General features: G+C 41.0%; 1 protein-coding gene across 1 annotated transcript in view; it reads right to left on the bottom strand.

Annotated features, from left to right (window-relative positions):
* Positions 1 to 266: 266 nt before the first annotated feature.
* LOC146863731 (uncharacterized) overlaps positions 267 to 18877 on the bottom strand; it is a 34875-nt gene continuing 16264 nt past the window's right edge. Inside the window, exons 3-4 of the mRNA XM_085627889.1 lie at positions 10996 to 11502; positions 267 to 5685 (exon numbers count right to left, since the gene is read on the bottom strand). Of these exons, the coding sequence (XP_085484015.1) occupies positions 5192 to 5685; positions 10996 to 11502 (1001 nt within the window). The 3' untranslated portion in view covers positions 267 to 5191. The remainder of the gene's footprint in view (positions 5686 to 10995; positions 11503 to 18877) is intronic.

Here is an 18877-nt window from a genome sequence, read left to right as displayed (position 1 = left end):
TTTTTGCAAACAATTGAATATGTTTTTATCATCAATAAAAAGCTCATGGAATCTTAATATTTTGAGAATCGTTTGAGTTCTCATGTTTAATTCATGTTCCCGGTGCGAGTTGCAGAGAAACATAACAGTATGTTTTTATAGAACAAAAATAATATATCCATTGTTTAGGTGTGGCTTTCATTTTGCTCCTGTTAAAAATTAAAGGGCTGAGCATGAGCTGCAATGAGTCTGACCCATGCAAATTATGAATAAGTCAATGCACACTGTTCGGTAATATGATATTTTTATTTGCAAGCAAAACAGTGAAAATCGGCTATTAGAGTCAGAAACATTACTTATTAAACAGTCAATAATAAGACAGAAAAGTGGTGATCTCATTAGGTGCAGATATTCTGTAAAAAAACACAATGGCATCATCATTAAGAGTCATAAATTACATAGCAAGAGAAACACAGGTGCCACCTTTAATTTGGATACATTACATTTCCATGGGCCCGATTCACAGAACTAACTTAAGACAAAATCCTAAACATACTACTTTTGGTATTTACAGAATGCACTTACTTCTTTTGGTATTCACAGAATGGATTTACGACTACTAACTTTACGTCCGCACATGGGCCGGAGATTCAAGCCCAGAGGTGGGACTTCCGGCACGGATGTGGGACTTTCGGCCCGGAGGTGGGAATTTCGGTTCGTAGTTGGGGATTCCGGCCCGGAGGTGAAGATTTTGGCCATGGCTAAATCTCCGCCACCGGCCGGAAGCCCCACCTCCGGGCCGGAATCCCCACCTCCTGGCCAGAATTCCGACCTCCAGGCCGGAAGTCCCACCTCCGGGCCGGAATCTCCGCCTCCAGGCCGGAATCTGCAGCCCGAGTGCAGATGTAAAGTTAGTAGTCGTAAATCCATTCTGTGAATACCAAAAGTAGTAAGTGCATTCTGTGAATACCAAAAGTAGTAAGTTTAGGATTTTGTCTTACGTTAGTTCTGTGAATCGGGCCCCATGTGTTTATCATATGAAAGTGGCCATATGCAGTGCATTATACTGATAATCCCAGATCCTATTACAATTGAAAAATACAAGTTAGTGTGTAAAAAAGTCTAAGTTTCTTCAGACTATTAGAGTCAGAATTACAAATATTCCCTGTTTCCTATCATGGTTAGTGGATGTCATTCAGGTTGGAATTATTTTAGTAATTTTCTCTCAGAGCTTCATATTGTGCGGGCCAGGCTTGAGAGCAATGGAACAGTTTGCAAAAGGACAATGTGTAATCCATGAGGTTGTTAAGTGGTTTGACCAGATTCGCCTAATGTTGAGCCGAGTTCCAGAATTCTAACCTGGGCCTAGATAAACTAAGTCTTTGCCTTATCCTTGCATCAACAAGGTAAAGGCTTAGGAACAATTTACAAAACAACACAAGAGGCAATATGCATGACTTTGTAAATAAATGTATTGCAGCACAACGGAGTGTTCCGCGTTGCTTTAACATGCATATTGACAGGTATTTGATGGGTGATGCATCCACATGACGAGTGAGCATTCCCATGCATCCACAATTACTGAATTCAGAAAACATGGGATTACACCAAAATAGTGCAGCATTCCAACCATGGTGCAAATAATGAGGACAATATTTGTACTTATCCTCGTTATTTCCTCTTTCAATACATGACTCATTCTGCATCCCTCATTGAAAAAGGAAATTGCTTATTTGGATTGCTTTTTGCAGGAAGGTATTCTTTTGCTCGCAATCCTGCCCATATCACAGGAACCCTTCCACTATGTGCTTTGGTGACTACATTGGTGCTAGGCAGCTTCAAGGTGCTAGGTGAGAGGTGAAGGGAACCATAGCTTAGGAGATATTTAGCTCTCGCCTGTTAATGCACCAAAGAGTTGCAACTTTCCTTGCTGCCCTATGTTTGTGAACACCTAATAAATATACCCCCTGGCTTCCAAAGTCTAAAGTTTGCCAGCTCAAGCCACTAGGCCACATCTCATTGCACCTGTCATGCAGATCTTTCCAAAGTACAGTTACAGGATAAGTGGTCTCATACAATGCCTTCTATAGTAAAACTGGCTTCAGCTTTGCTCAGGAGACTCTTCTTCACATTTAGATGCTGCACAGGACATTCACAGGTGAAGGGTCTCTGCCAGATTCATTGGTGTCTTCCTCATTATAAATGATGGAGCCGGCACATTGACATAGATCCATTAAAGATACCAACATATCTATATGTAGGCTTTAATATAGAGAAATAACAATTTGTTCTTTAATGTGTGTTGACTTTTACATATGCTTTCCATAATAAACAGTTATATCCTATGTCATCAGAAATGTTTTTCTCCTTGTGAACCCATCAGGCCTCTAGCTGTTATAATTGTCTCATCACCATAAACAACTGAGGACTCCTGTACTGAGCTTAAGTGTTCCACTAGGCAACAATCAGGCATTAAGTAACAGTTGACAAAGCAAAATGCTATACAAAATATCTCTCTGTAGGTTTAAATAGAGAGTTCTAATCCTAAATGCCAATTAACCTTAACATATGCATTCTACAATCAATATGTCAGACCTACTAACTTTTCATTATAAACATTCAAGCCATTAATTTTATCATTGGCTTGTCACCATGCCAACTCAAGCCTTCTATAGTTCATCATCATCTGGATCCTCTAAAGCCACACTATTCACATTTGTGTTGCACTTAAAGGAAGTGTTCTTGCCTCCTTTGCAGATGGGAGTAAAATGTCCTTTAGAATTCCATCGTCTGCAGAGTGAATTGCCTTTCTTCCATATCTAAAGCAAATCATGTCTTTAAAATCCTCTGTAAGCTTTCCACATGCCAACTATCAGCATACAGTCATACATGTACAAGTGTAAAGAAAATCACAGTTGGTAAAGGACAAGACAATCATTCCGAAGAGAGCCTAACAAGGATCATTGAATTCACAGAGTTTTTCGGGGAGAATCACCAACACCAAAACCCTTGCCTACTACTAAACCAGTGACATTTCCATCTATCAATATACCTGCCTATAGACTGAGCACAGTATAATAGCAATCCATCCTTATCAGGCTATTGTCTTTAACACATCATTTTCACAATAGGTAGGTTGGGCTGACTGACTTTCTCATATTGTTTCATGATAAACAGATGAAACCTATGAAATCTGTCATGACTTTCACCTTTAACCTTTATGTTTCACACCTTAACCATGTCAGGCTTATTTGAGTGCTCATTATCTTGCACCCCATGCATACAGTAATAAAATTACAAATATGTAAAAAAAGAGTTACAAATTAATAAACAACCCCTCTAGATGTGGTCTATTAAGGATAATCACCTCAACATTTGCCAGAGTGAGTGGCTGATGCAATAAACCTTGCCCACTACAGTAATCTGTGAGATTACATGTAACTAAAAATATTGTCTGTAGCTTGTAACACCATGTAATAACCAACTATGAAAGATTGCTGACTTTAACATATGCTTTACACAATTAGTAAGCTAGACCAATTGCCTTTGTCATCATGTTTCATAATAAGAACACCAGACCGAAGTCATCTGACATAACATTTCCAACGCAACAAACAGCCGTATAGCCTATCACTCTAACCATCTGAGGCTTACAGTTTTGAGAGTAAGCTTTTCCACAATTAAACCATCGGACACACAGCCATAAAACCAGAAATCTATCCAAACTACTGTCTGTCCAAAGACCAGATAATAAGGATTCTCCCACAACAAGCCTTCTATATCCACACACTGAGTGATTGACACTAAGACCATTGCCTACTATGGCACATACGTGAGATTCCATATTACATCATACCTATCTGTAGGCTTTAAAATAGACTAGGAACATTCCACCCTTAAATTCCTATCAGCCTACTGTCTTTATCATAATATTTACTCATGGACAGTCCAGGCCTATAGTCATATTCGCTGGCTTGACCCTATAATTTGCCTAGTCCTACTGCAGTTTACACTTTGCCATTAACTACAAAGTGCAATACAAGTAGTGTTTAACTAAAAGCACACAAATTGTGCCAATTCACATCCAGTACAGAACCAATATGTGGGAGGCGCCTCTGCCCCTCTTTCCTAAGACTTCTAAAGCTCTGTTTTGATGACCATATAAGATCAGGTAACAGTTTCACTTTCATACTAGAAAAAAATTCCATATATGATAGTGAAACCCTGGGTTTCAAACACAAAGCTGCAGGCTGAAGCACAAATGTAATGACCACCCTCCTCTCAGCTGTGCTGCTGCCAGAGAGGAACACACACTGTAAAGCATCTTGTTATCTAAGATGATGTTGTGTGTGCCATACAAATGCAGCTGGCTAAATAAACAAAATGATCTCATCTGTGTGTTTGGTAAGCACTTCTTTTTTAGAAGCACATATCCTTTGCCTAATCAAGGTAAGTACTCCAGGCTACCAACATGAGGACATAGTTAAAGACTCTTATCTGTAAGTCCTCCTTAAAGTTGTTTTTTGGATCGATTGCCTAATGTCCCACAACAGCTGCAGTATCAGCCAGATCTAATGAGCTTGCAGATGAACCCAGATGAATGGAAGGTAAGTGATGGGCTGATAGTTGATGAGGTCATCAGTGTCCAGTGGAGGACTCTTTAGGAGTGGGAGTATCTTGCCTGTATTGAGAGCTTCTGAAAAGATACTTTGAGTGAGGAAGGCATTGGCAATGGAGAGTACAGGTGAGATGGACTTTCTTAGGTGAGCTTTAATGAAGGGCGAGAGTAAGATATTATCTTTACAAAAAGTGAATTTGAGGGAGTTCAATATGATGGTGAAATGTGAGAGAGATATGAATTTGTTGCTGGATTTTATGGGAAGGTGCTGGTCCAAGAGATGAAGCAGGGTTGATGGTTTTAGAGTGCTGTTGGCTTTTCTGCATTATTTGGCTGAAGAAGAGGTTAATGGGATCACACTTTTCTGTGTGATGAGGAAAAGGTGGGTCTGGCAGGGGGTTAATATTGTTCTTGATTTTATTCCTTCTTTAGGCTGGAGGCCCTGATCAGCTAGCAGCACATTCACAATTAAGGAGAGAAGCTTAGGAGATATGAGAATTCAACCCAAAGGTATTGAAAAGCACAATGCAAATGCAAGAAAAGAAGCAGTTATAGGGATTGCCACACACTGCAGTGTTATAGGAACACACTGCTTTAGACTGCTGCAGCTTTCTTTAACCTTTGGCTAGCCTCTTCCAGCTTATGTTTGAGAGTTGGTATTCCATCAGAGAGTAGGATTGAGTAATCTTTATTAATGATAGCCAGGGCTTGAAAATTCGCTATGATGTCATCCGAGACTCCCATCATACCATCAAACATCTCACTGAACTCCTTGTACATTTTGTCCACACTGGCATTGTCAATCAGGATGCTGAAGAAACTGGTGCATGTCCTCAACGAGATGAGAAAATGTTTCCAATTTTGAGACAGCTCCCTTGATGAGTTTAACTTTATTTCCAGGACGAGACTTTCCACGGAGTTAACTCCAATGGTCTTTTCCGTGGAATCAATTGTCTCCCTGTAGGATTGAAGCTGAGATTCATACTTAGCCACAGCGTCCTGGTGGTTCCCGTACATTATTGCAGCTTCTTTAACTGCATCCACGACTTTTTTAGTGGCTTGATTTGCTTTATTGATCATCATACCACCTAACAGGAATGGAAAAAAAGACTACATGTTTATTGGCACACTGAAACACTGAAGTGTGTGAATAGATGCACTTACCAGTGTACAAATCATACAATTGCATTTTTTTTTATTTGGCTATAAGGCAACTTCTATTTTATGTTTTGCTTCTAGAATAACATTCTAACTATTAATATTTGACCTGGACGGTTTTTTTATTCCACCAGTGGAATCAGAAGAATTTGTTAATTCTGTGTTATCATGTTGTGCAGAATTACTGATAAACTCCGCTGGTGGAATTAATCTGCAGTGGATGATAATGTAGGTCCACAAGCGAATAGGCCACAATACAGAGGACGTGGTAACAGAAGGAACTGGAGGGGACAATACACACCCCATTTCCAACAATGGTGGCCTCCGACACCTTGGGGATACCCCCCTCCCCCACAGCCGTTCCAGCCCTTTCAACCTAATCCGTTTCCAATACACCAACAGGACCCTAGTTTCAAGCCTTTTTTAGGGTCACGCCGAGGGAGGTCCAGAGGAAAAAGAAGAGGACAACAGCCACAGGTACACTGGAACCTGTCGACATCAATGCCTCAACAAATGAGCACACGCAGCCAAACCAAGAAGGGACAACCACAACCAGGAACGAGTACCGAGACGACCTAGTACTGAATCTGAGCAAGAAGATCTTGACGCCTGATGAGACATCAATCCTTAATAAAGGACTTGGTTTTGTGACAACTACACATGGAGACGATTTCCAAGTACAGTGTGACTTGGCCAAATTTTTCCGCAAAATAAGATTACATTTCTACTTTAACAATAAAGATATGTCCCTGACTACACCTAGGGAAACAAATACTGGTCTGAAAGATAGATCGACCTTCAATCCACCTCTACACGACGTACCGCCACAAGTCTTAACTTTTGAACAAGCGGTTACCGAAGAGATTACAAATTTATGTAAGAACAAGAAGAAATCAGATCAATACTGCAACCTACCCAAGCAAGAACGCTTGGCATTGAAAGGACTTATGGAAGACCAGACGATCGTAATCAAGCCAGCTGACAAAGGCGGAGCAGTAGTCATTCAGGACACTGAAACATATCGTCAGGAGTGCATTAGACAACTGGCAGACAGGAGATTTTACGAACCTCTCCAACAGGATCCTACTAAGAGAATTCAGAGAGCCATCACCGAAGCAGTGGAAGAAGCATCAGCAAATGGCTGGATCACTTCACAAGAAGCATCATTCCTGCATACTCCTCATCCTGTGATGCCTTACTTTTACACTTTACCTAAAGTTCACAAAACCCAACGACCCCCACCAGGAAGACCCATCATATCGGGCCAAGGGTCACTACTAGAACCTTTATCTACTTTTGTCGATCATTTCCTGAGGCCTTTGGTAAAAGATATGCCAACATACCTACAAGATACTAAAGATGTCTTACGTCTACTGCCCACAGTAGATTTTGATCTTGACAGAGACCTTTTAGTATCATTTGATGTAGAATCATTATATACATCTATCCCTCAGGACGAGACACTTGAAACCATCTTCTCAATCCTGAACAATACACACTTGGATACCATTACTCCGGTACATTTCATTATGACGCTTGCACATCTGGCTATGAAAGAGAATTTTTTCAAATTCGAGGATACCATATACCTGCAGGTCTCCGGGACCAGCATGGGGAGCATTTTTGCTCCAAGTCTAGCCAATCTTTATGTGCACTCCTTTGAACAGACACATGTGCTTAATGATGACAATCCCTTCAGCGACTCCATCAGACTATGGAAGCGCTACATTGATGACATCTTTGTAGTCTGGCGCGGAGATTTGTCATCAATTTCCCCCTTTCTACATTGGTTGAACACCAGAAATAATTTCTTGAGGTTCACAGTGGAAGCACACAAAGAGAGATTGGCCTTTTTAGATCTTTCCATCTTTAGCACTCCTACTGGATTGGAAAGTGAACTTTACAAAAAAACGATGTCTCGTAATTCCCTCCTGAGATATGATAGTCAACACCCGAAATCACTTAGAGACAATCTTCCTTACGGACAGTTCTTGCGTGTAAGACGCAACTGCTCCACTTCTGACAAATATCAGATGCATGCAAGGAACCTTACAGAACAACTAATTGAAAAGAAATATCCGAAATCTCTGATTAAAAAAGCGTTCAAACGCGCCTCTAACAACAACAGAGAGGCATTGATTGAACCTCCCCTTGCCAAACCACCGTTAGAACGGTTAACTTTTGTCCATACATTTAGCACCCTAACTAATGGGATTCAGAGAAGTGTGAAAAAACACTGGCGCCTCCTAAATTTGTGTAAAGAGAAGATACAACTACCCCTATTTTCACTGAAGCGAGGAAGCAACCTCAGAGATAAATTGGTCCATACAAGACCTCGAGATGAGAGACCACGCTCTATTGGCACTTTATGGGACCTACCTGCAGTACAGGGACACCACCCATGCGGCACCTGCTCAATATGCCCACAAACCAGTCATTCCAAATCATTGGACATAGGTACAAAGACACCGTGGGAACAAAGAACTTTCACCAATTGTAACAGTGAGAATCTAATTTACATGATCGAATGTCCCTGTAAACTTCGATACGTAGGGATGACCACTCGGAAAGTTAGACTGTGTATGCTAGAACACAAGAGCACTTTCCGCTGCAAGAAAACCAACACAAGACTTACATTTTGAAGAGGCAAAACATCAAGCTAATGATTTCTGGTGGACAGTTTTAGAAAAACCTTTCATTCCATCCCATGTCAGCGATATATCTAGGGGTGGGCGGAATTTGCGGAATTGCGTTACGCAAATCTCCGCGAAACGGTAAAAATCTCCGCGAACACGCAGAAATTCCGCGAACACGCGGAATTGCTTGCTCGCGATGCTTTTTTCCTGTTCACAATTGCTGTTTGCGTGCTCGGGGAGAAATATCTCGCGAACACGCATTTTGAGATCGCGAACAAGCAAAAATTTCGCGAAATCGCGGAAAGCAGACTTTTTAGCAATTTCGCGTTCTCCGCGGAACGCGAAATTACGCAAATTACGCAAATTCCGCGAGCGGAACGGAATTTACCGCCCAGGCCTAGATATATCTCGCTGCTTGTTTCTAAAAGAACAACGATGGGTTTTTAGAATTTGCAGTGATCGAAAAGGTTTAAATGATGACATTCCCTGGGTCTCATTGTGATATACAAGTGGGCTATATAGTCCAAAAGCCATCTGCACCTGTCCATGACTTCACAGAAATAAGACAGTTATTTGTTTTCCGTCCTAGCCTTTACGCTGTTCCACACCTATGTGCACACTTGACATTAAGGGCCTCCCTACCCTGTTGAATGAACACTAACTGACGACACCAAGCTACCTATTAGCATTATGTACACATCGTGGCTTTTTTCGCCACCGCAGATTATAGCTTAATGTAGAGATTAGGTGTTTGTTAGTTAGCAAGCCTACTGGCGTCGCTGTTTGTCCGTTTATACAACCGTGATTGATAAAGATTGCTCACGGCCCGCGGAACTACGGTTTCCAGGTACGCTGACGTCATTCTGTAGTCCCAAGCGATACCGGATACTGATTCGCTGGACCGTGAGCGAGGAAAATAATAACAATGAAACTGATTGGCTTCCGATCGACGAATAGTGATGCGACTTCACGCATCCTTATGATTTTTAACACCGTAGACCAGAGTTGCCGGTTACCTCCCAAACGGCTCAGACCTACTCCGAGGCACCGACGGAGAGGTAAGGAATTGGATTTCTTTGACTCACAATGCCTGAATATTATACTTAGACTGGCGAAACCGCTTATCGTATGTTCCATCTACACTGGAACGCTTACGTTTGCGTGTCCGCCAGTATACTTGCAATCGATACTTTGCCTTCGGGGTTGTTATACCTGCTAGTTAGGGGAAGTCACAATAGATGTTACAACAGAGCGCATATAGGACATTCTGTTCAGATCCTATTTTTTAATCATGAACTCACTACTTCTGGGGTTTAACAGTTTTTCAATTCCCCCCACAATTTCTATTTTTTCAGGGCGGGGCCTCCTTCAAACCTGAGTCTATTCCGGGTGAGGTGAGGTTTACTTCTCGTGCTAACCAGGTAAGCACTTGAGATTTGGTTACACACCGGGCCAACAAAGTAACTAGTTTTTCGTGAGAGAGTATGTTTTTTGTTAATACCTTACTCTGTTGTCTTTGGTTTTTTCCGTATTTCCACAGATTAACTTATATAGACTGAGTGCACGAAGGAGTTATACACCGCAAAAGGTTGTATTTTAACATATTCACTGTTCCTTTTTTCACATTTCACTGTTGCAGTAGCAATTAATAATTTAAAGGTCCTGACGAAAGCCATTTGACCATGGGGTCAAGCAGGCTGAAACATGTCGACCACATTGTTAAACAGCCTATTTGTTAAAAGCTGTTTCTGCACCATTTTTAAATAAGGATTGGTAGGAATAAATTTTCACTTCACTGCACTGCACTGTTTATATATCATTTCGGTATATACCTGCACATCTTGCCTAAGCTAGTGACTTGGCTGTCTTCTTTCCTTCCCCCTTCCCGGGCTTTATCCAAGTGCTCTGGTTAACACCGTACCACAAATAATACTCCAGGTCGGAGTGGTTTATAGTGGTGGGAAGGTTGGATATCCAGATGATGACACCTACCAATCACTGGTTATTGATGGAAATCCTTTACAACCATTCAGCACTCTAAGGTTCTTTCTCATACTCTACATCTATTTCTATCTCTTTGTTGACCGTGCCCAACATTTAGACTGACAGACTCCTTTTTGTATTATTCATCCCCACATTGGATCAAATTTATAGCTATCAAGACTTGTATACATGGAATTACACCTCCCCGAGGCTGGCATAATGAGAGAATATGTTTATGTTTCTTCCTTTCTTCATTCTGCTTCTGTGCTGCATTCTGTAGCATGGATAAACAGAGGAAATTACATTGAAGCATAGTTTTTGTGCAGCAAGGAAATCCTTTTTGTACAAAAACTATCCTGCCCACAACTTACACACCAGTGTCCTAGGTCTAAGGGTGCTAACGTTGACTCGTGGCTGTAGAATGTTCCCCAGCACATGGAGAGAGCATTATTGTACTAATTCTTCACAGATATGGCACAGTTCAGCTGCCCTATGTTGCATACAAGCTTTGTAAATCTGGCCCTAGATGTTCATCTGGTTGTTTTTTGTGACTATGTGATGTGAATGTGGGGGTGTTATTTCTTTTATGACATTCAATATGAGCCAAAAAGCAATATATACCTGCTATTCCTCCAACAAAAGGAAGAGTCAGCATGCCTATGCCTGCTTTTCTTGTTTTCTCTGCATCATGCCATTCTTGAATTGCTCTGTGTAGAGCATCATCTGCATTCTTGAGAGCTTCCTCTGATGATTGTACTTTCTGTCTGGGGATGGACTCCTGCCCTTGCAGAGCAGAGAGTTGCACGTTAAGACTTTGTTCCTGAGCTTGCAACACCTTCTCTTCTTCATTCAGATGGCTTATCTTGTTTAAGCACTCTTCCACATAAGCGCCCACTGATTTCATTTCTGCCACGGTTAACTTCTCTGCCTTTGACATACTTTCCTGTGATGACTCTAGGAGTTGGCGAACATTTTGAATGTCCTGCTGAAGATCGGTGCTGGTCAGCAAAGTATCAGCAACAGACGTCAAAGAATTTAAGGCATCCACAAAGGGTGTCACAACAGTCTGTCCATAATTCTTTTCTGTAAATGGATTGACTCCCAGAATGTGACCCGGAAGAACAGTGCCTAAAAGGGTAGAAGAGAAGAATAAAGGTTAGAGACCTTTTCAGGAGGAGGCCACCATCAAACTACAAAGATACCGCTATGCAGCTTGAGAATATTTAGCAACTAACAAGGCTAAGACTTTTTGGGTTTCAAAACAGTGCTGGAAATGCAGGGGATCCATCTGGCAGATATTGCAAAGTAAGATCCGGTTAACCCCACTGATATCTGCCAAAATGTCCTGGTGCCTAACAAAGGGCCCTTTCAGCAGAGCGGCGCATTGTGTGCTTTGAATTCAGCACTTGAAGCTGAATGGGTGAGGAAGGCCTCTTGAGTTCAGTGCCAGCTGGGCCCCACAGGAATGGCTCAAATAAGAAGTCAGCACCCCTCCTTTTGATTGAGTCTTAGGGCCACATGTACCAAGTATTTTTACAATTGGAAAGGGTCGATCAGACAGTTTTTGCAAAACCAAATTCTTTTATATATGTACAAAACACAAATTGCAATTTGTGTTTGCAATTTGGTATTTGCAAGGGGTGTGTTCGAGGGATCTTTTCCAAATAATGAATGTGAATGGGATGTATGAATGTTTAGGGCTGCTAAACATTCATATTTGACCAACTCCTCAAAGGAGTGCCCAGAGGGCCCCTTACCATTTAAAAAGGAAAAAAGATACCTTTTAAGAGCAGGCGCTTCCTACTTTTCTTTTTTTAAATGCATGTCGTTTCCCTTTAAAAAAAAAGGGGGCATTTAAAAAAAAGATGGCTTTATTAAAAAGCAATCACAGATATGGTGCTCTTTTTGCATTGAGTAAGAGGTTAGAGTGAGAGGTTAGTACCCTTCCTTTTATTTTAGCCTCAGGGCTAGATGTACAAAGCATTTTTGCATTCAGAAAGGGCCATTTGGGCCTTTTCCGACTGCAAAAATGCTTTTGTACATATGTACAAAACACAAATTGCATTTCGATAACACATTACCGAATCGCAACTTCTGTTTGTGATTTGGTACTTGGAAGGGGCGTTTTCACAGCAACCCTTTCAAATACTGAATCTAAATCAGATATATGAATGTTTCACGAACAAATTTCAGCTGCAAAACATTCATATTTAACTGACTCCTTTGAAAATTGAAAAAATGTATTTTACATGAGGAGGCAGCAGTACCATGAACCTCTGCCTACTTTTAAGAAAATACATCTCCAAAGTTTCATTTTTCCTTTTTAGATGCAATCACAGACATGGCGATGGTGAGGCTGTGATTCCTAATAGTTTGCAAATGGCGACCTACCTCCTTACTATGCAAGAGGTAGGTATGCAAGGGGTAGGTATGCAAGGGGTAGGTATGCAAGGGGTAGGTATGCAAGGGGTAGGTATGCAAGAGGTAGGTATGCAAGGGGAAGGTATGCAAGGGGTAGGTATGCAAGGGGTAGGTATGCAAGAGGTAGGTATGCAAGGGGTAGGTATGCAAGGGGTAGGTATGCAAGAGGTAGGTATGCAAAAGGTAGGTATGCAAGGGGTAGGTATGCAAGGGGTAGGTATGCAAGGGGTAGGTATGCACGGGGTAGGTATGCAAGGGGTAGGTATGCAAGGGGTAGCTATGCAAGGGGTAGGTATGCAAGGGGTAGGTATGCAAGGGGTAGGTATGCAAGAGGTAGGTATGCAAGGGGTAGGTATGCAAGGGGTAGGTATGCAAGGGGTAGGTATGCAAGAGGTAGGTATGCAAGGGGTAGGTATGCAAGAGGTAGGTATGCAAGGGGTAGGTATGCAAGGGGTAGGTATGCAAGAGGTAGGTATGCAAGGGGTAGGTATGCAAGGGGTAGGTATGCAAGGGGTAGGTATGCAAGGGGTAGGTATGCAAGGGGTAGGTATGCAAGGGGTAGGTATGCAAGAGGTAGGTATGCAAGAGGTAGGTATGCAAGGGGTAGGTATGCAAGGGGTAGGTATGCAAGGGGTAGGTATGCAAGGGGTAGGTATGCAAGGGGTAGGTATGCAAGGGGTAGGTATGCAAGAGGTAGGTATGCAAGGGGTAGGTATGCAAGGGGTAGGTATGCAAGGGGTAGGTATGCAAGAGGTAGGTATGCAAGGGGTAGGTATGCAAGGGGTAGGTATGCAAGAGGTAGGTATGCAAGGGGTAGGTATGCAAGGGGTAGGTATGCAAAGGGTAGGTATGCAAGGGGTAGGTATGCAAGGGGTAGGTATGCAAGGGGTAGGTATGCAAGGGGTAGGTATGCAAGGGGTAGGTATGCAAGAGGTAGGTATGCAAGGGGTAGGTATGCAAGAGGTAGGTATGCAAGGGGTAGGTATGCAAGGGGTAGGTATGCAAGAGGTAGGTATGCAAGGGGTAGGTATGCAAGGGGTAGGTATGCAAGAGGTAGGTATGCAAGGGGTAGGTATGCAAGGGGTAGGTATGCAAGGGGTAGGTATGCAAGGGGTAGGTATGCAAGGGGTAGGTCGATTTGCGACCCACTAGGAATCACATAAGGAATACCGATTTCCAAATTGCAATTGGGATGGAATCAAAATTAGGAAATGCTAATACTGATGTGTCTGGCCGTAGGTTTTGGCTGGGGGTTCACTGGAGCTTTCACATCTTGATGCCACAAAGCAAACACAATCATCTTCACGGGAAGTAAAGAGGAAAACTGTGAATTGGATGCAGGTTTTTAGTTTTTTAAGATTGATATGAAAACTATGGATGCCCTATAAGGATGTCAGATAAACATTTACTATGAAGTCTTTATAGCTCGCCATAGGAATTAATTTTAGCAACATTGGATTAAAAAAACATTGAGATAAACAATAAGGCTCTAAACCTACGATTTGCTATTTAAATCTAGCTCCTAGATGCCAGTCAATAAAGCAGTAACTTGCTGAGCAGTGGGCACAAAATGCAAATCTGTGACTGGTACACTAAATGGTGTTTGTTTCAGCAGACTCACTAATTGTCCATTCGATGTGGTAATGAGTCAAAGTGGTGATCAGAGTGTATACTGATTTCACCAACAATGGCACTGAACACCACAGGTGTCCTATTCATTTAATACCGCCTAACTTGCATGGGACACAAAGGCCTCTGCAGCGGATGTATTAATCCCATATGCTGTTTTAAAATGCAGCATGTTTTCAACAATGAAACAAGCCTGAGCAGCATAACTATTGCATTTGTCCTTTTTGCCAATATCTTTGTGTCAGTTTTAAAAAACAAATGTAGAAGTTGATATTCAGATTCATTCGCTTGTGATTCCTCACCCTATCTAATGCCAGACCAATATCATTGCCACTGCATCGCCGGAAGTGACACTACACGATCTTTTTCATGATGAAGACAGTAATGTAAATCATGACAAGACACCGGATCCTGATCAGAGGAAAGCATCTTATGGTTCTGCATGACCTTTGAGCATTGCAACCATCCTTCAGCTCACACACACACCTCTTCATCATCACCACACTTTAGCAGTGCATCAAGTTCAGCTATTAACTCCAGCACAAAGTGTGATACATCAGTTTCAGGAAGCTTTGATGATTTTCATCTCTAGAAGCATATAACTATATAGATTACCCGAAAGCAAGAGGATACATTAATTAATTGGTAGGCTATATTTTAAAGTAAAGTGAAGGCTTTGTCCTAAATAAATATTTTTTGTGGCTATGACCCTGGGTATCAAAGAGGGAAAGTACCTGTGCAGCCTCCCCATCTACATGTAAACTCTCAAATAGGAACATATTGTATATTGCTCAGTTTCCTGGACAAGTGGGGGTGTCTCTTTAGTCTCAAATTCTAAACCAAAGCCTGTTTCAAATAATTGTGTGCTTAATCCCAATAACACAAAAAATACATTCAATAAACTTGTAGAGTACTTTCCATATGGTGAATTGGAACACATTCTCTGTGCTAGCTCTAACTGAAACCTGACATCTCATTACACACTGTTACAATCTAAGAAACATTTGGGGAAGAATATTAACACTTGAATCAAAAACTGTGATTTCTGAGAGAAAGAAGCCATAGTCTATGAATAGTTGCTTCTTTGTTTTCTGTTTTGCAATTCTTGATTTCCAGTCATGCTCTGGGCTAAATCTAGTCCTTCAGTCATTGGCTGATACATGGAGTGGCACCACATGAAGTGGGAGTTTGGAATGCTAATTAAAGAGATGGTATCTGCTACACTGTTTGACGTGGTCTCCCACCTCATTCCCATCCTCATCCTTTGCCTAGACAACATTGAATTCCAAGGACGCACATTGCCATGGATCTGCTCCTTCCTGACTGGAAAGACCCAGTTAGTGAGCCTGACATTCTAAACCTCGGATGCCTGACAACTCATCTGCAGAGTTCCACAAAAATCATACCTGAACTTGACCCTCTCCAATGCATGCATGATCCTTGGAGCCAGCATCATCTGCTCTGATGACATCAATGTTGTTTCCAACACTGACAACACACTACTCATTATCTCTCTCACAGTACCCGGATTAAGTTCAATGCCTGCATGACTGATATTGCCCACTGGATAAAGATCAACTGACTGAAGTTGAACCCTGAAAAGACTAAAATTGTGATCTTTGGTAAGAACACATTACTGTGGGACTACAACTGATGGTCAACCGAGCTAAGGTTGAATGACACTCATCCCCACTACTCATGCCAAGAACCTCTGAATCAAATTTCACACCAGTACTTTTCCAGACTCCTACTTGCACACATATCGGGCCCGATTAACAGAACTAACTTAAGACAAAATCCTAAACTTACTACCATTGTCGTATTCACAGAATGCACTTATTCATTTTGGTATTCACAGAAGACACTTACTCACTTTGGTATTCTCAGAAGTTAGGAGTCCTAACTTTAGGACTCTTAAATGCCTTCTGTGAATACCAAAAGTCTTAAAATTAGGATTTTTCTCAGTTTAGGAGTCCTAAAGTTAGGACTCCTAACTTTACTACTACTAAACTGAGAAAAATCCTAATTTTAAGGCTTTCGGTATTCACAGAAGGCATTTAGGAGTCCTAAAGTTAGGAGTCCTAACTTTACTACTACTAAATTGAGAACAATCCTAATTTTAAGACTTTCGGTATTCACAGAAGGCATTTAGGAGTCCTAAAGTTAGGAGTCCTAACTATACTACTAATAAACTGAGAAAAATCCTAATTTTAAGACTTTCAGTATTCACAGAAGGCATTTAGGAGTCTTAAAGTTAGGACTCCTAACTTCTGTGAATACCGAAATGAGTAAGTGCCTTCTGTGAATACCAAAATGAGTAAGTGCCTTCTGTGAATACCAAAATGGTAGTAAGTTTAGGATTTTGTCTTAAGTTAGTTATCTGAATCGGGTCCATCATGTGTACGGGAAACCAGATCCGGCGGTTGAGCCTTCACCTACATCACTCCTTGAATTCCACAATCTTGCTTTTCAGGTATTGCCACTAGGCTCTAAGTTTATCTAGAGTGCTCAGTGCCAGAATACCCTCCCAGGTGATAGAGGCTCTGAAAACGTACATAACATAACCTTCGGATTTGGGCTGACAAATGTCTTAAAAATTTGAAAAGCTGGAGCAGGGCTATGGTGTCCCCTTACAAAGGGGTGTTTGCTTATTCATGGGATTTTAAAGTCATTTGCTCTAAGCTAGAAATAATAGAGTATTTCTAATCTTATCTAAAATCAACAAGAGGACATAACACAATAAAGGACTCAAAACAGCACAACAATGAAATTAACAGAGTAAAAGCAGTAAAAAATTATCCAACTCAGCAACCAAAGTCCAGCACAACATTACATTGCAAGAATGCAGCACACAAACACAGCATCACAAAAAAATAGAAAGTATCACCACACTGACAAAACTTCATAAACATTCTTATCATACATTCCTACAAAAACTTGCTTTCATCACATGGTGGTGAAATGTGTTTGTCCAAATCACTTTCTTAACCTTCCACCAACCTTTCAAAAGGGCTATGAGTTCATCAGCATATTGAATACTGCCAGGGGAGCCAGGAAAGAGTGATGTGTGTTCATTTACAAAGTCCATTTAGAGGACGTCTGCATACATTGATATATTTATGTTTGTGAGAAGGATCTTCTCCGCTGATGGGCTAGCACAAGGACATGGTTAACTGAAGATTATTATTTATTTTATTTGTTTGCAGGGCAATGTCATTTAGAACAATTTCCCTGTAGAATCTTTGGAAAGTGGCTTAGGGTGTTGAATCTAAGACATTTAACACAAGGCTCTGAGCTCTGAAAACCATTTTAGATCTAAAACAAAAAACTAGGGGGGATTTAAAATTGAGATTCATCTCTTATAATTACACATTGAGATCCCTGATTTACAAAATGTAAAACTGAACTTGGAAACCCACTTGCTCACATTTCAAATGTACCAAAGTAGATGAGGGTACTCAAAGACATTTGTCACGGACATTTCCACCCTCAATGTAGTTGACATGGACATTTCTACCCTATATGCATTATGCATGTGCATTTCCACACTGAATATGGTTGTAAATTTACATCTGATAAATGTATAATGGAAGGGATGATGACCATCTCCAAATGAATCTATCATATCCAAAAGAAATGTTTTGTGTTTCTAGTCCAGGATAGGCTCAGAAAAAAGTGCTTAATTAAATTGCTTCACTTTAGTTGTATTATCTGTTTACACATTCTGTAAAACATTTACATGTGGAAGACTCATCTAAACAGAAGCAAAAAAGCAGGTAGCAGGAAAACTGGGTGTGCAAGTGCTTTGCAGAGAATGTTCATTGTGTCAATCTATTTTGAAAATAAGGCCCATATTTACTCAGATTAGATTTTAATAGGGAGTGCCTCATTTTTGTGATGCAGCCCTGACTCAAATTTGGTTTTGGAATGTACAAAGCCACTCAAATGAGATTGGCATGTGTTTGTAAAACAAATTAAGTAAACAAAACTATCACATTACACTGCCTTGCATTATCTTCCATCAGTTAGGTGTTACCTGGGTGATACACGGGCATACCTATGAAGTGTGATGCAAACTGGTATATACCAATACTTGTTAACATGCGTTTGTGCCAAAATGGTACGCCTACCTGAGGCTGGCATAACAAGGAGAAATATTTTATTTTACTCCTTGCTACTTCCTTTTTGCATGTGTGCTGCAGTCTGCAGCACATATAAAACGGTTAGTTTTTTGTACAAAGAGGCCCTTCATTACCAAACAGATATTATTTCCACAAAACAGGCACCATTAGGCCGAGGCACAAGAGTGCTTTTATTTGTGAAAGGTATCCCAAAGTGCACCATTGCAATGAGAGGGCAGAATTGTGCCATATCTTTGAAAATATTCCACAATTCTTATCTCTCAATTTGACCCAAATCTGCAACATCGCCTACTGTTCTTTTTTGCATCTAT

This window comes from Triturus cristatus, chromosome 2_1 (genome assembly GCF_964204655.1).
Source record: "Triturus cristatus chromosome 2_1, aTriCri1.1, whole genome shotgun sequence".
NCBI lineage: Eukaryota > Metazoa > Chordata > Amphibia > Caudata > Salamandridae > Triturus > Triturus cristatus.
The sequence above is the reverse complement of the archived record's forward strand: the minus strand, read 5'-3'. Positions and strand labels throughout refer to the sequence as shown.